The sequence below is a fragment of the Primulina eburnea genome, chromosome 18 (assembly GCF_022965805.1).
Source record: "Primulina eburnea isolate SZY01 chromosome 18, ASM2296580v1, whole genome shotgun sequence".
Lineage (NCBI taxonomy): Eukaryota > Viridiplantae > Streptophyta > Magnoliopsida > Lamiales > Gesneriaceae > Primulina > Primulina eburnea.
In genome coordinates, this window is record NC_133118.1 from 3,929,972 (window position 1) to 3,948,381 (window position 18,410).

Consider the following 18,410-nt stretch of genomic DNA (forward strand, 5'->3'; position numbering starts at 1 on the left):
GGTCAAAGAATCTAATTTTTGGTCGATAGGAGTAACACTTACCTCATTGACTTGTCGTGGAGGGTTGTCTTGCCTAGTACTGAACTGTTGTGCATTGGCAGCCATGTTGGAGATTAAAGCTCGTGCCTCTTGAGGTGTTTTGTTCACCAATGCACCACCACTTGCAGCATCAATCATGTTCCTATCAAAGAGTGAAAGTCCCTCATAAAAATATTGCACTAATAGCTGTTCTGGAATCTGGTGTTGTGGACAACTGGCACACAACTGCTTGAATCTCTCCCAATATTCATACAAAGTTTCCTCATGCAGTTGTCTAATCCCACAAATGTCTTTTCTAATATTTGCTGCTCGTGAAGCGGGAAAGAACTTCTCCAAAAACTGTTGTTTCATATTTTCCCAAGTTGTTATGGACCCAGAAGGTAAATAGTAGAGCCAATCCTTAGCCTTGTCGGCTAGAGAGAATGGAAAAGCTCGCAGTGAAATTTGTTCCTCTGTGATCCCTTGCGGTTTCATGGCTGTGCAAACAATATGAAACTCTTTAAGATGTTTATGGGGATCTTCACCTGCAAGACCACGAAAAGTAGGCAATAAATGAATCAAGCCAGATTTTAATTCAAAAGTAGCATCAGCAGTAGGGAATTGAATGCATAATGGTTGTTGAATAACATTAGGATTAGCTAACTCCCTGAGTGTTCTTTGAGCTTGTCCTGCCATTTCTTCTTGGTCACTTTCACTTCTTTCAATCTCAAGATCAATGTCAGATTCTTTTTCTGTATCGTCTGAGTCCAATGATACGTCCAAATAAGGAGATGATGATGATTGCTTTTCACGTCTTAATCTTGCTTCTTTTCTCAACCTCTTAGCTGTCTTCTCGATTTCTGGATTGTATTCGAGTTCACCTGTACGAGAAGAACGAGGCATAAAAAAAATTGAAAATAATCAAAAGAAATTAACCTTACACCGTTCCCCGGCAACGGCGCCAAAATTTGGTGTGCTGTCGTTGACCACCAAATTAATTCCTACTCTTTTAAATAAAAACGAGTGTAATGGTGAGCAGGGTCGAATCCACAGGGAACAGTAGATATATTTCTTTTGATAATAAAAATAAAAATGGGGGGATTTGTTTTGATAATTACTAAATAAAATAATCTAAACTAAAATTACCAAACAAGAAAGAATAATGAATCTAGAATTGAAAATTAATCGACAAGAATAAATTGAAGAAATTAATACGAGAAAAATACTGATTCAAGGGGATTCTACTATTTAATTATCTCACTGTTCATCGGTTAATCAATCATTTATTCATGTTATTCCAAACAATTAACCTTAGAATAATAGGGATAGCCGCTAAAATTCTTGTGTTTTCCTAATTTAATTGACCAAACCTAGCATCCAGCCAAAACTTATTAATAATTAACTGGGCACGATAGCGTTCCATATTAATTAAAAACAACATTTTAGTTTCGTGAAAACAGTTAATCCTAAAATCTAACAATCGAGATAGCTGCAATTGATAGATCGAGTTTCACCGATTTATTTAGATTAAATATGTTATGATAGCACAACACGCCTAATCTATCGCTACTCATGTACCAATCGTTCATGACAATTACGGATCACTGAATTCATGGTTAGCATTAGAAAATCATACATCAAATTAAATTGTCAGATTAATTGACGTATAACATTCACATAATTAAATCATAAATCAACGAATATTTGGGCAAACAAGAATAATAAATTAAAGTGCAAAACCTCACAGTGATAAAATTAAACAGTAAACTATCCCTTGAATCAGTCTAAGAAAATTAGCCTAACATGGTTTTATTTACAATCTCCATAAAAAATAAATAATAAGTCATAAAGAAAAGGGCAAACTATTTTGTTGAAAAGAAATTCTGGCGCCTCCTTTTTTCCTTCACGTCTGAATGGTGTTGATTGGTGAAAATGAATGTCCCTTTTCTGCCGCCTCCTTTCTCACGTGAATTAGGTTGGAAAGTAAGGGAAATTGGGTCTAGAAAATATCAAAGCCCAAATAATCTAATAATATAAAATCTATCCACTAAGAATAGAGTTTTTTTTATGGAAAAACTCTATGTTCTATTTATTCTTTGATATTAAAAATCTCTCATCTCACTAAACAGCCAAGGAATTGTTACAAGGCGTGATCACGCCTTGTCCAAAAACGTCTTCTGAATTTTTCTGCTCCACTTCTTCCACCAAGATCATATCGGCAACTTTAATTGTGATGCAAAATCGCCCTTTTTAGCCCAGATTTATCGCGAGAGCAGAAAACTTCTTCCTACAATAAAATCACACAAAAAAGTGTCAATTAAGCACGTTGGAAGTGATAACAACGAGAGATATGACAACAAAAAAATGCAACTCTTATGAACCTATCAGCAGTCACGTAGTCGCGTGCCCGGGCTCGGGGCGTGACAGAATGGTATCAGAGCCGGTCACCGGAATGGAACACCGGGAAATAAGTGCTATGCGGGGCAAAGTGCTACGTGCATGGGAGCCACCTCTTGAACCTGCGGGGCAAAGTGCTACATGACGTGAGCCACCTCTTGAACCTGTAGGAGCCACCTCTAGATTCTCGGTGCTGGTGGATCAAGGGGTCAGGGCGTGACGAGGACGTCGCGTTCTGAAGGAGGGGTGATTGTGATACCCTTGTCCCACATCGAAAAAAACAAAGATTTAAAATGAGTTTATAATGGCTTACAATGGACTTCTATAGCAACTTGGGTTAATCATTTTCGTAAAGCGAGGACGAATACGAAGTAGTTGCTTTAGGGGCTCATTGTGCAGTCACGTAGTCGCGTGCCCGGGCTCGGGGCGTGACATTTAACGACGGATTTTCTAAAACCGTCGCTAACTTTAGCGAGGGTTTTATGAAAATCGTCGCTAATATCAAATTAGCGACGGTTTTAGACAAATCGTCGCTAATTATTGCGACGGTTTTAGATCAACCGTTGCTAATGCTAGAGACGGTTTTAAGGAAATTCGTCGCGTTTTTAAAATTAGTGACTGTTTTACAACACCCGTCGCTAAACATGCGACGATTTTTTAAAACTGCCGCTACATTTAGCGAAATTTTGTCTAAAACCGTCGTTACATTTGGCGACGTTTTTATCAAATCAGACGCTTGTTTAAATTTAGCGACTGTTTAACCAAAACAGTCGCAAACGTTCTATAAATAACTCCATTTTCGGTCCATTTTCCTCCACAACACTTAAATTTTTCTCTCTTACACAATCTTATCCCTTCACACAACACTTAAAATTTTTCTCACTACTTCATAACACTTAAAATATTTCTCTCTTGTACAATTTTATCACTTCACACAACACTTAAAATTTTTCTCACTACTTCATAACACTTAAAATTTATCTCTCTTACACGATTTTACTACTTTACAACACTTAAATTTTTTCTCTTTTACACGATTTTAGTTTCGAGTTTTAGTTTCTTTTAGATTTATTAAATTATTAAAAGAATTTTTATTTTATTTTTCGAAACAAATTAACGACGGAAATCAGTTTTAAAAAGACTGTCGCTAATTAGCGACGGTATTGAATAGAATCGTTGCTAATGTTATTAGCGATGGTTTTCAAAAACTATCGCAAATTCTACCTACCACGATAAAATCCGTTGTCATATGCCGTTTTTGTTGTAGTGTATGCTTCTTATAAAAACATTAAAGTGTTTCAAACAAATGTGAATAATGCATTTATGAATGAGATGTTACAAGATCAAGTATATTTGGAACAATCTCTAGGTTTTGTTAATCATATATTACCTGATCATGTGTTTAAATTAAACAAAGCCTTGTATGGTTTAAAATAAACACTACATGCCTAGTGTGATTCTCTATCTCAAATTTTACTTGATCATGACTTCGCAATTGGTTCAGTGGATTAAACTTTATTCACTTTTGTTAAAAATAATCATACATTGTTAGTCCATATTTATGTTGATGACATTATCTTTGGATCCACAAGCTCAAAACTCTATGACAAGCTTCTTAATAAACTGATGTAGGATAAATTCAAAATGATCATGATGTATGAACTGAATTTATTTCTCGGATTGCAAGTCAAGTAGTTAGATACTAGAATCTTTGTCTATCAGACAAAGTAAACCAAAGAATTACTGAAGGAATTCAGAATGAAGTCATGTTCAACAACAACAACCCGCATGTGCTCATCATTTAAGTTTGATAAATATGAAGGAGGAATATCAATTGAGGTAACATTGAATCGCAATTTAATAGCTTCTCTACTATACATAACTGCCAGTCGGCCCGATATTATGTTTGCAATTTTTATGTGTGCTCGTTTTTAGTCTGATACAAAACAATCTCATTACTCAACTGCCAAAAGAATTCTTAAATAACTTAAAGGAACAAAAAATATTATATTTTGTTATGCTAAGGACTCATCATTTAATCTAGTTGGATACTCTGATGCATAATATGTAGGTTGTAAGCTTGACAGGAAGAGTACCAACATATATATTATGTCAGTTTATTGGAGACCAGCTGAGTTCTTGGTTCAGTAGGAAGCAAACATCAATTGTCATTTCAACTGCAAAAGCTGACCACCTACCTGTTAGGAGCTGCTGTTTCCAACTGTTGTGGGTTCAACAACAACTAAAAAACTATGTAATTGATGTCAAGGAATCACCAATCTTCTGCGATAATACAAGTGCAATATATAACTATCACATAAAATCTAGTTTTTTTACTCTCGACTAAGCATATTGGGTGTCAGAGAGATTTTTCGACACCGTCCAACGTATTTGTTTCACCATAACATCCTCAATCATGCCCTTCAAAATTCCTATATGAATTATTGACTATTGAACAGTGGCCTGGTGATTTCTTCGGTATTTAGCTATAGACTTGCCAGACAAAGGTGATAATTCATCATTTGAAACAACTTTTAACTCATTAAACAATGAAATATTACCTTTAAAATAAATAAAGATTAATTAATCAATTAATTATTAATTAGTTGCAACCAATGAGCAACTCCCATATATGCATCGAATTCCATAGATTTGGACCATATTAAAGTGAGGAAAAAACCAAGAAAAGGAAGACCACCTTGATAATTACATCAACTTTGTGGGACATTATATTCAAAATCATTAATATTTTATACAATTACAATCAAATTTTAAGAATTTTAATAGATCAGTGGAAGTGATTTAATACCACATTGGAAAAACTTGTGTGAGACGGTCTCACGGGTCGTATTTTGTGAAACGAATCTCTTATTTGAGTCATACATGAAAAAATATTAATTTTTATGTTAAGAGTATTACTTTTTATTGTGAATATCTGTAGGGCTGTCTCACAGATAAAGATTCGTGAGATCGTTTCACAAGAGATCCTCTCTGTGAAATTAGTATGAAAATCCACTTTCTTGAAATAAATATTCTAAAGTTGTATAGGAGAACGTGACGCATATTTGACTATATTTTGAAGCAAAGTTTTCTATTCATGTGATAGTCATGTCAAGATATTATAATTTCTCGGTAAAAGTCATGTCCTATTATCACGTGAAAATTTTCAAAATTCGAAAATATGTAGCTTGTTGGGTTACTATTAATTTCTATGTAAAATATAATTTAGTTGGTTTTTTTGAGAAGTAATATTTTAATTGGTTTTTATAGTGAAGAAAATATTAATTAAAAGGAAGACCAACATTTGTGGTACTATAACTTGCACATTTTTGTCATGTTATTAACCAATTTCACGGTCTTTGTCCACTAAATCATTTTTTTTTTACAAGTTTGGTTTTTTTCACAGAGATGCTGATGTGACGTCGAAAAATACTGATATGACATCATAAAATAGTGATGTAACATATTATATTGTTGACCATCCAATATCAAGTCAGCACTCCGATGAAAAATGAATAAAATTTTGCATTTTAGTGGACTAAAAGAATTGACTAATGAAAAGAACGAAAGTAAAAAAATATGCAAGTTACATGACAAAAAACGTCATTTTGTCTTATTAGAAATAATGTTTGAATAGGGAAACTTGAAATTGAGATTAAATGAAATCTTGAGGAAGAAAAGAAAAAAACAAAGCAAAAACATATTGTTTGCTTTTCAGATGTCTGAGGCTTTATTTGAAAATAAATTTTTAAATATAAAACCAAATATCCCTTTATTATGGAATTTATGCATTATAATACTAATTTACAAAGTTCACATTAAATTATACACCTTTTGACAAGTTTAAATTGTGCATTACATATTTTTCTTGACAAATTTTAATTTAATGTATAATATAATAAAATTTTATTTTTAAAAATATATATTGGCTAAATTTTAAGCTATAAATTAAATTTGAAATGCTTTTGTATCATGCAAAATAGACCAAAGATGGACGACTTACTACCCACACAACTCTTGTCGAGGACAAAAGGCCATGCAAATGATTTGTTCACATGGCCTGAGACATCATTGAGTCCTCTGTCACATAGAATATCATAATTATACAATACAATATGCATAAAACCCTAAAAAATTTCAAAATAAAACAAATAAATAAATCTTCCAACAATAGAAATGATTATGTTACACTTCTCGAAGAATATCTTCAAAAAAATCTCACAATTCAAACTTATTTATAGTACAAACAGGTGAGGATAGAGAGCTTATTCAAGAAAACTAGACTACAAATATATTGCTAGGGTTTTGATCAGGTTTAGATCTTTTCTTGGTTTCTTGGAATGAAACTCTTCGGCCGGTTTCGCAAGATTATAATGCGGTTCATCTTCCCGGTCCATTCCAGAAGCGGGTCTCCGGCGGCAGCATCAGGGGCGGCCGTGGCGGTGGCGGTTCCGAGGAGGAGTTCTTGTGACAGCAGGACTTCGTGCAGTAACAGCTTGTCTAATCTCTACTCGTCGGATTCACACTACAATGAGGCGATTGCGGATTGCATCGAGTTTTTTAACAAGTCATCTTATGATATGGTGTAGTATTTAGTGACTGAAATTAAATCAGATGAGATAATATAATATTGTATGATTAATTAAAATTATTTTTTTCATTTATGTTGCAAGTTCTTCAAAAATATTTTATCGGCTAATAATTTTTTTGGTAATCGATCTGCCTAGCACACGGGATATATGATGCATCATGCGTATCGATTTATAGGCATAAATATAATACGGAAACTATTATATCTATACACGCGTTACGTGTTTGTATAATTGATTATTTTAAGATTTGTGATTTTGTAAATAGTTTTTAGGTAAAGTAGATAAGATATGATAATCATGAGGACATTATAAATTTACTAAAAATAGGTTTTGAAGATTTTTTATTCAATGAATAAACATGAATTTTCCAATTTGAGTTGGGTAATTCTAAAAAAAAAATTAATTGGTATCAAAAAGTCGGACCATTTGAAGATCACAAATTTTATATATAGTATAGATATGGCATTGCTGAATTATATAAAAAATGCAAAAAATAAAAAAAAAAATCAATTTCCTTGCATATTATATACTCCATCAACCATCAATTATTATAAATTTTCAAGCCGTTGCAACTCCTGAGCTTCCCCTCTTCTTCGAAAAAATCCCTCCAAAAAATGGTATCAATTGCTTCATTACCTTCCTCCTGATAGAAGGTTGCCTTTGCAACACAGTCTCGGCGCTAGTCGATGGCTCGACATGAATGACTCGAGCCATCGACGGGGGGTTTGCGAATGTCACGTATTTCTTCTTTTGGTACTCGATCTTCTGAGCACCATTGCTTGTATCCGTTTTCAAGTGCTCGACTGGTTCATTCGATTCCTCGACGAACTTGAGGTCTTCCTCGACTTCAAGGTCTAACGCGCGTGCATCGGTTACATGTGTCTTTAGTTGGTTGAGCTCCCTTTTGGTTTGTTCAAGTTCTTGTTGCAAAGAAGAGAGGTATTTGGCCATTTGCATGCTTTCTTCACGTGCCCTTACTAGGCTTTGTCTTGTGATTTCTAGCTCGGTTTCGCGGTCGTATTCGTCTGCTCCGTCTTGCATCTGGTTCACACATAATTATAGTTATGATTTAAAATCTGTATATACATACATATACGTTATATGTATATATAATACAGATTTAAAAATTTGAACCCTTGAAAGAGTTGAAAATTAAGTCACGAGTTGTAGGTTTATGCTCTCATAATAAGTGATTCTTGGAATCTGTCTTTATAAAAAAAAAGTGGGGAGTCTCTAATATATACAAGAAGAAAAGTATAAACTAAAATTATTCCGATTTGTTAGGACAAATCTGAGAAAGAAACATATGAAGAAGAGGAATCGAGTAGTGACAATATTATTCGACCCAAGAAATAAAAATTCTTAATTTTTTTTATATATAAATGGTTTTGAAAAAGTTTATTCTTGCCTTAGGGGGTTTCTCTTGAAGGAATTTAATGTTTTAATAATGATACAATATAGTAGACTTAATATTCTTACACTCATCGCTCATTTTTGTCGAAATTTCTTGATCTTCAGGCCTAACTTTCTTCATATATTTGTCTACATGTATGTGTGTGTGTGTATATATATATATGAGTAGATATCTTGTGAGACGGTATCACGAATCTTTATCTGTGAGACGGGTCAACTCTACCAATATTCACAATAAAAACAACACTCTTAGCATAAAAAGTAATATTTTTTCATGGATGACCCAAATAAAAGATCCGTCTCACAGAATACGACCCGAGAGACCGTCTCACATAAGTTTTTGCCTATATATATATATATGTATGTGTGTGTGTTTATATATATATATAAACATCTTTATACCGAAATAAGTTCCATGACAATTTTTACTTTTTTACTACAACTTAAATTAAATTAATAAAATTGATATTCATGACTAGCAATGATTCAAGCAACGAAATACACCAAATAATTGCTACACACAATAAAAAATCTGACCCACAAAACCTTGTTCTTATTTTTAGTTGCAGAAGACAAATAAAAATAAATTCATACTAATTTTTTCCTTAATTTCTTATATACATAGTTTTTACTTATCTTCAGATTCAACAAAAGTGCATATATGTATACAAGATTATTCGAAATTCTAATATTAAGTAAATGCAAATTATAGGAATATTGGGGTGTCACCTCTTTGAGCTTATAATTAGCATAGACCTCTCCGGCGAGAACCCGCTCTCCGAACAGCATCACGGCCTCTTTGACCGATCGGAAGGGAGAACTTGTGTCGATCTCCGCCTTATTCGCCGTTGGCATCTCATGAAAACCTTCCATCCTCTCAGACGAACAAAAATTATCACTATTCGAAGCGTCGAGAATTTATCCGAAAGACTAAAAAAAGACTATTAGATCTTAATGAGCATTTGCATATTTTGTATGGTTTTGTGTTTAATAATGTATGTGATTGTGTTATTATGAAGGAGGGGTGTGATTATTTTTGTTTAGAGAAGGTTCGTTTCTTGGCTTCTACTTCACTGAAATTCTGTTGCTCATACTTTATTTTCATAGGGATTTCAAAAAGTTACTATTACTATATACATGTTTTGACACAACAATTATTAATTAGGTAAATCGTTACTCACGATTCAATTTTATGAGACGTATCTCTTATTTGATTCACTCATGAAAAAATATTACTTTTATGTCAAAAACAGTACTTATGATTAAAAGCATAAACAATGTTAACACGTGTCACGGAAGTCTTGCATAAGAAAAAGTAGGTATTTTTAGGTTTTCGAAATTGTATCGGTTTTGGTACAATACGGTTGAAATTGACGAACAATATAGTCTATTTTTGTGCTATTTCTTGAAAATGTAGAAGAATTAAATAATTTTTTAAAAAAAAATGAACCACCAAGACACAATTAAATCTCACTGTCTCAGACATAATTTTTTTGAGAAAATCACGTAGTTTTTAGTTGAATTTTAGAATTGGGTATTTAAAATTAATTTTAATTTATTATAGTAGATATTGATATTACATGTACAAAAACTATAAAAAATTATAGAAATAATTGTCCAATATAGCTCTTTTTGCAAAACAATAAAATATTTTATAATACAGGGGCCAATAACATTTTTAGCAAATTTAAAAAAACTAGGTGTCAATGAAAATATCGATCTAATAATAAGCATGTATTAGCGATTCGAAATATTTTATTGAATAATTAACATACAAAAAGATATTGTTAAGATATTTTAATTTAATGAGGATGAAGGTTTTTTGCATCTTATAAGAGTAATTTTATTTATCAAAAGTTATATCATTAACCTACGAGTAATTACTCTTGACACCTCATATATGAATAAAATATTATTAGAATAATTTAATAATTAATATTCAAATGTCCATGCATAGTGTTATGCTAATATACATTAGAGGTGTTAAAATATGACCAGACCTGCGAAAGTGATACGGTTTGATCCGAAAAAAATTAGGTTTGTCTTGGAGGTTTGACTGGGTTGATCCGAAAATTTTAAATTTTTAATAAAAATTTATTAATATATATTGTTTACATTCTTATATATTATATGTCTGGAAAAAAAAAGTTATTATATATTTATATAATAAATTTTCATTATTTAATATTTATTTTATAAATTTTTATTTTTTCATAAAATTATTTATTAAATTTAGTAAATATATTTTAAATTTGCTACAGTTATAATTTAAATCATATATAAGGAGGTTTTGTTAATATACGTTTAAATTAAAATATTATTATTATTTTTAAAAGTTTATTTAATTATTGTTAAAAAAAATCAAAATCAGATTGAATCGGGTTCAGGCGAGTTAGTCAGGCTCGGTTCCCGACATGAAACCACCTGAACCACCCAAATTGACACCTTTAATATATAGTTCCATCAATATCATAATATCAGATAAAACCATGAAAGAAGTTACTTAATGTAAATTTTTTAAAAATTTGTGTTTGGTTGAATTTTAGTTGAATTTCAAAATGAGCTAGGTCCGCTAGGCCAATCCAACCCGGCATTATAAAAAAAAGTGGATTGTGTTAAGGTTTTAGCAACCCATTTGTAAGTTAGTCAAAATGGGGTAGACTCTCACATCCCACGCCCGAGGCTGGTGACACCGGTGCTAATCTTGAGTTTCACAAGTCAAGTTCGACATGTCTCGGAAATCAAAACGTAAATCCAAATTAATAATATTGCATTTAACTAAAACAAATTATCTGATACAACATTGATTATTGTTTTAGAACAACAGAATGTAAAAGTATAAATCTTTTCTAATACGTAACAGACATAAACCGTAATTTAAACTAGATAACATCATCAGGTCTATTATTCTTCACCATGCCCAAAACTGAGTCTGTTCATCATCCTTTAACTGTCTAGACCGTTCAAAACTAATTACTCTAAAACAAATAAAGGAAATGGTCAAAGCTCATAAAGATAAGATCGATCAAGCTTCCACAAGTTCGAGCCGAAACGACTAAACTTATGTACTGGCTTGTCCAATTGTTTTTCTGACTTGACACATTTAAGTCTTGTTAGACATAAATTCTTGTCATTATTATTTGTTCTCCCTAAATTTATGCATCAAAATAAGTCAACTAAACCAATAATATTGCGGAAGTGAGAAAAATAAGTGTCCATTAGTGACTTGATAAAGATATCTTTAGCTTCTTGATCTGTCGAGATGTATTCCAACTGGATATCCTTCTTCACGACAAGATCTCATATAAAATAATGTTTAATGTAAATATGTTTAGTTTGAGAGCGCATGACCTAATTTGATGTGATGTCAATGACACTGATGTTGTCACAAAATATAGGAAACTAGGAGGACTGGATATCATAGTGTGTGAGCTTATGTTGAATCCAAAGTAAATGAGCACAACAACTTCTAGCTGCCAAATATTATGCCTCTGCGATAGATGTAGCAATTGAAGTTTGATTCTTACTAAACCAATAAATTACCCTATATCCAAGAAATTGGTATGATCTACTTGTATTATTCTTTTCAATCTTGTAACCTGCATGATCTATATTTGAATATCCAATGAGGATAAAACTTTAGCCTTTGGGATACCGGATCATATTATAGTGCCTTTAAGATATTTGAGAATTCTTTTAGCTGCAATGCAATGAGACTGCTTCCAGATTTCTTGAAATCTTGCACAAAGCAAACTAAAAACATGATATCCGGTCGGATAACGATTAGATATAGCAATGACCTAATCAAGCCTCAATATATTCTTACCTCAACCAACGTTCTCTCTTTTTCTTTGTATAATTTGATTGATGAACTCATAAGGATAGAACCTATTGCATATAGTTGCTAAGAGAAAAGCAATTCCTTTATATATTTGGTTTGGTTGATAAAAATGTCTTTCTCCAACTGCTTGAATTGCAACCCAAGAAAGAAAGCTAACTTTCCATCATGCTTATCTCAAATTTATCATATATGAGCTTGAAAAACCTCTCACAAAGCTTGAGATTTGTGGAACCAAAAATAAATTCGCCAACATATATTTGAACAAGTAAAGTGCGATCTCATTTAGTCAATTTAAAGAGAATATTATATGTGATTCCAATGATAAAATCATGAGCAATCAAGAATTTGGACAAGGTGTCATATCAAACTCGGGGAGCTTGTTTCAATATGTATAAGACTTTGTCTATTTTGTACACAAAATTAGAACATGTGTGATTTATAAATCCAGGAGGTTGCTCAACATAAGCTTTTTCTTATAAGAAAATATTTTAAAAATAAATTTAACATCCATTTGATATAACTTAAAATCTTTAAAGACAACAAATTAAAGAAAAATTATAATAGCCTCCATTCTAGCAACATGAGTAAATGATTCATCAAATTCTATGTCATCTTCCTATTTATAACCTTGATCTACTATTCTGTATTTATTTCTTACAACTAGGTCACTCTCATCCAGTTTGTTTTTAAATACATATCTAGTACCAATAACATGTTGATTATCTGGTCAGGAACAAAATATCATACTTTATTGCTCTCAAACTAGTTAAATTATTTTTGCATAACATCAATCCAACCAACGTCAGTTAAGGCCTTGTATACTTTCTTAGGTTCTTGTTAAGAAATGCATGCAACATCCAGAACTAACTCATCAAGCATTCTAGTTCTAAGAGCAGCGGCAGGGTTACCAATGACCATATCGGGTGAATGTTCTCTATTCCACAGGTAACAAGGTCCAAGGAGATATGTATCTTGCAGTTGAGTGGGTTGATCATCAGCATCATCAGAAAATTTTTTCTTATGGATCATTTTCAATCACCGGTTCTCTTTCTTGATGATCCAGTTTGGTAGAAAAATATTCTTGTATAGTTGGACCGAATTTAGGTATGGCTTCATCATTCATCCTTATAACAATCTCATTCACTATCATCGTCAAGATTGGTGCCATCCAATATATTGCTCAAATCATGAACATTGTTATATTTTTAAGCTGGAAAAACCGAAGCTTCATAAAAAATAACATGAATGATTTCTTCAATGGTGAGTAACTTATAATTGAACACTATATAAGTTTATAAGTTTTACTAACCGACGAATAACTAAGAAATATGTGAGAACCCGAATTTCCAGCATTTCAGCAGCAATGCAAAATTTCCAACAGAGGCTAATATTTCAGAAGCTGGTATTTTTCAAGCAAATTAGAATCTAGCAGCAGACAACAAGTAAAATCCAGCAATAGAAGAGCGAGATTTCAGCAGATAGTTACTGATGCAGCTTATGACTTGTAACTGAAGCATTTAACATGGAATAAAGGTTGTTGATGGCAGATTATGGTCATTAATTGGGAGGCTAGCAGTCAGAAATTTGCCTATAATAACACCCTCAAACCTCTGGATTGTTGTTACACAAATCTTGAGATTATCACTTGAATTTTTGAGCTAAGAGAGTGCTTATTTTCGAGCAGTAGAAACCAGTAGCAAGAACAAACAGATTCCAGACTTCAACCGAAATTTTATAGCAAATTACTGTAAGTGAGCTTATGTATAAATATCTTGAAATCAGTTTGATTATTCCTGTTTTTTGTATTTCTGATATCTGATTTTTGAAGCATTGAAACCTAGTGAACTAATTGTAAGAATATATATTTTGAACATTTCTGAATTCTGATTTATGATTCTGGCCTCATCCCTTACATGAGAGAATATATAGGGGACTGATATCAGTTAGCATTAAAATCACAAACGTGCTCAGTGCTTACTTACTTGCATTTCTATTCTGAATACCGATTCCTGTTTTGAAAATAAGAAGTTTTCTATATATTTTTTGTATTATTGTTTCTATTGAAAATAATTTCGAAAACTGGGAGTTATTCCCACCCCCGCTTATTGAGTGACGATCATATGACTCACCAACCAAAACCATCTCAGAGAAGAACGATGAATAAATATTAGAAGAAGAAGAAGAGCAGATCCAGTTTTGGGGCTGGTGAAGAAGATTGCAATTTCTCAGTTCTAATTCTAGTTTATGTTATTTCCGCTGCATCTGCTAAGATACTGTTATGTCTGGTTTTACATTTCCGCAGTAAAACATTTGTCATTACGTTTGTATCAGACGTTGAAATATTCAGTATTTATAAATAGAAAGACTGGTTTCTGAATTTTGTACTTCTGGGGCTTGTTGTTTTCGAATGTAAATTTGAGAGCAACGCCGGTGTCAACCAACCTCGTCCCTGGGGCGTGACAAAATAAATCGATATCAGATTAGCATCAAAAAAGGGTTAAGTGAGTTTTATCATTGTTGTGGATGATGCACTTGTAGCCAAATACTTTAAATTATGAAATATTCACTTTTGTATCATTCCAGATCTCATAAGGAGTCTTATTGAGCTTTTTGTTATCATTGATCTATTCAAAGTATAGCAAGTTGTATTAACCGTTTTTGTCAGATTTTTTTTAGAAACACTGGAATCTGTAATTATAGTTCTAGCTGATTCTTTTAAGGTCGGGTTCCTCCTTTCAGCAACACTATTTTGCTGAGATAGCCTTGTAGCATAGAACTCATCTTTGATTCATTGGTCATCTAGATAGGATGAGATGATTTTACTTGTAAATTAAATGCCCATGTTACTATTTATCATATCTATCATAATAATTTCTCATTTTTAACTGTTTTAAAATATTGACAAAGTGGAAATTGGTCTGGTCTTTGGATAGTAGAAAGATCACCCAAGTACACATGGAGTAATCATCCACTATCACTAGAGTATCTCATTCCCCATAATATTTTTACCGATATAGGACCAATATGTCTATTTGCAGTAAATCCAATAATTTTGTGGAGGAGTTACACCCACGGTTTTTAAAATAGATCTCACTTGCTTGCCTAGAAAGCATGCAATGCAAATTTTATTTTTTAAAATCAATTTTGAGAAAACTAGTCACCAACTCTTGCTTGCTCAATCTGGAAATATATTTGAAATTTAAGTGATTTAGCTGTTAATGTCATAACCAATGCTTATTACCATGCATAAAAATAAAATATGTAGGAGTAAAAATTTTTTGTCAAACCAAACTTTGTAGATGTTTCGTTTTCTTAGTCGGTTAGCATGATGTCATCATTGATAGAATTTATAGTGCATGTGTGTTTGTGAAATTCAACAGAATAATCATTATCACACAATTGGCTAATTTTAATCTGGTTGTATAAAATATTTTCAACTAGGGAAACATCTTTAGTTAATGAATTTGTCATAGACAATCTTACTATTACCCACAGTCTTACTCTTCGAACTATCTCTGAAGGTGATTTTTTGTCTCTTGTACTCAATGACTTTATCTATATTTTGTACCTATAGTCATTGAAATAATATTTTTGGTATCCACATCTAGTTGGGTCCTGATTGGATTAACCTTTTCGGAACCAAATTATCATAATATGCCTACCAGTGTATGTGTGTTGGAAAAGTGTGCAGATGTGCATAAACATGTGTGGTGCTATGATGTGTTTTTGATATCACATAATGTTGTTTCGCCTGGTCATTCTTATTGTACATTATATATCTCTTTTTAATTTTCTTGCAGTTATAGTGATGGTTTGATATCCCTTTTACAGAGTTATGTCTGGCTGGCCAAGACCTTCTGCTAGATCGGCTTGAATTGGACAAGTAACCCTGTCTAGCCGGACCTTGTCTTTTTTTAACCAAATCATGTCGGGCTTAGAACTCTCCAATTTGATGTATCCAGTCCCTTATACTTAGCCTTGTTCTCATAAAATACAATTTGGTTTGTTTGAATTTCCATCTCATCATGTTCATATATCGTGATGGACTAGACAAAATTTATCATTATAGATTTGCCTCTGTCCAGACATGATTGAATACTTACTTCTGACGAGCTGCAGTCGTGGTTGTCATAGCTCAGCCCCATTTTGCTACCAGCCAGCTACTACAACTCAATGCATACTTTCCAAATAAGTAGAAGACTTGTTCCAGGAGTTGACCAACTTGATCAACTTTTGATATTCATTCAAAGTTTTGTGGAATGTTCTTTTAATATTATCATTTTCTATTGCTATCAGATTTAGTTTAAACCTAATACAATCAAGTTGCTTTCACTGCATTCAGTTGAGTCACTTAACTTATATTTAAGGTTTTTCTTCTCTTTCTTAAGTTCCTCAAATGACTGCGAGAGTCTTTTATAATAATTTACTCATTAGAACAAACGTCAAATACCTCATCATTTTGTTTCCCGTTCTGCATCAACCATTAGGCATTGAACTGGTTCTTCATCACTTTTACTTTATGAGGTCTCTAAACTAGATGCTTACGAGTCTTTGTCTGCCCATTTATTTTTTGTTTCCTCGGCAATAAGAAACTTCTGATCACTTTTTTCTTGAATGAATTCTTTTCATCCCTATATATTTTCTTCTCATGAGGCTTTTTCTCATAGTTAAAACATACTTGACCATCATCTGATTAGCCTTTTTTTGATAAGGTTTAACAATTTTAGATTGATTTTTCACAAAAATTTATTAAACTTCTTGACCAACAATGACATACACTCATTGCTAATCTGTTTTGCATATTTATTGCATATGGGGCTCCTCGGTGACTGGTGGGGCAACAACTACTGTGGCAAGAGCTTTGGTTGACTGGGATGTAGACTTCTTCAAACCGGATACCCAACTCAAACTCAAACTCATACAGCTCAAGCTTGTTGAGGACTTTTGATTCCATTATGGTCATTGTCTTTACGTCCCACTCTTTGGGAAGAGCTTCCATTACCTTCAAAGCAAGCTCACAATTGATATAGTCTTTATAAAGAGCGGAAAGTTAAATAAAAATCTACAAAAAGCTCATCAAACTCATTTAGGTTTCTCCCATTTCATCTTGACGTTGTCGAACTTCTGCATGACAACAGTGATTTGTTCTCTTTGGTATGGTCATTTCCTTTGCATAACTAGGTCAATTTCTCCCAGATATCCTTTGCGGTTGAAACTTCTTTATTATTCTAAAAATGTTCTCGTCTACCATCCGACATATAATATACTTGTCCACATTGTCTAGATTGAACTTCTTCTTGTCCTAGCTCATCCATTCAAACTGGTGCTTCTCCACCATCTGACCTTCATCTTCAGTTATAGAAATTGCGGTTTTATCTTTGAGGATCTACGTGGGTCGATCTGTGATGACATAACACATGTCATCATCCCGGGCAGAGAAATGTGCCCACATACGGATTTTTCAGTCATCATAATCTTTTTTTGGGAACATTGGAATCTTGTTAAAAGAAGTCATAATTATATTTATATCAAGGTCAAGAAAAACCCGCTATGTACCACTTGTTAATATAGGGTTGAGTTTTGAGGGGGCAAATAAACTCTTGAAATTATTTTCGAAATATTTGAGCTTGAAATGGTTCTCAAATAGAACTCAACAGTTGTTAACTATAAAAGTCATTTTCTCCACCTGATGACCCTCAATAGAGTCGGTAAACGGATCAAAATACATGTTAATACGCAGAGCCTCTACGTTGTCCCTTGTGAAAGAACTAATGTTGTACAACTATAACCGCGGAATATTCCACTCGGTAAATGATAACCACTTGGACAATCCGATCGAGGGTTGTTCAGTGCATCATCAAATGATCACCTATCTATATAAATAGACATCTATATGCTCTTACAAATGAAACATGGTATTTACATCATAGATGTTCTTAAGCTCAAACGACCTATATCATTATTTTAGGCCACTCGTTCGATTAGAACCTACTTAGAATACATGGTATACTTCCTAATGAGTTTCATTATCTTACATTGATATCAAAATCTCATGATACTTTTTGCATATTCAATAACTTTATTTATACAACTTGAATGAGTATACAAATAAATAAATATAATAATTAGATAAAACAGTAACATATTAT

The 18,410-nt window shown here is 32.7% G+C and overlaps 2 protein-coding genes and 1 non-coding gene across 3 annotated transcripts; 2 read left to right on the top strand and 1 right to left on the bottom strand.

Annotated features, from left to right (window-relative positions):
- Positions 1 to 234: 234 nt before the first annotated feature.
- Positions 235 to 342, top strand: LOC140820379 (small nucleolar RNA R71). The gene has a single exon (XR_012115454.1). It is a non-coding gene; the product is annotated as a small nucleolar RNA R71 (small nucleolar RNA).
- A 6,339-nt stretch (positions 343 to 6,681) lies between these two features.
- LOC140819034 (uncharacterized) lies at positions 6,682 to 7,004 on the top strand. Its single transcript, XM_073179039.1, has one exon. The coding sequence runs from the start codon at positions 6,756 to 6,758 to the stop codon at positions 7,002 to 7,004; it is 249 nt and encodes an 82-aa protein (XP_073035140.1). The 5' UTR covers positions 6,682 to 6,755.
- Positions 7,005 to 7,462: 458 nt separating this feature from the next.
- On the bottom strand, positions 7,463 to 9,430 carry LOC140819852 (WEB family protein At1g75720). The gene is made up of 2 exons (XM_073180091.1): positions 9,150 to 9,430; positions 7,463 to 8,048 (listed from the first exon to the last, which is right to left on the bottom strand). Exons 1-2 carry the CDS (start codon positions 9,291 to 9,293, stop codon positions 7,566 to 7,568), a joined length of 627 nt encoding a protein of 208 aa, XP_073036192.1. The 5' UTR covers positions 9,294 to 9,430; the 3' UTR covers positions 7,463 to 7,565.
- Positions 9,431 to 18,410: the final 8,980 nt, after the last annotated feature.

Bases quoted from the DNA above. Each gene is read 5' to 3' on its own strand.
- LOC140819034 (XM_073179039.1), top strand. From the start codon at position 6,756: ATGAAACTCTTCGGCCGGTTTCGCAAGATTATAATGCGGTTCATCTTC.
- LOC140819852 (XM_073180091.1), bottom strand. From the start codon at position 9,293: ATGGAAGGTTTTCATGAGATGCCAACGGCGAATAAGGCGGAGATCGAC. The intron at 8,049-9,149 runs GTGACACCCCAA...TGTGTGAACCAG, and splicing joins CTAATTATAAGCTCAAAGAG to ATGCAAGACGGAGCAGACGA.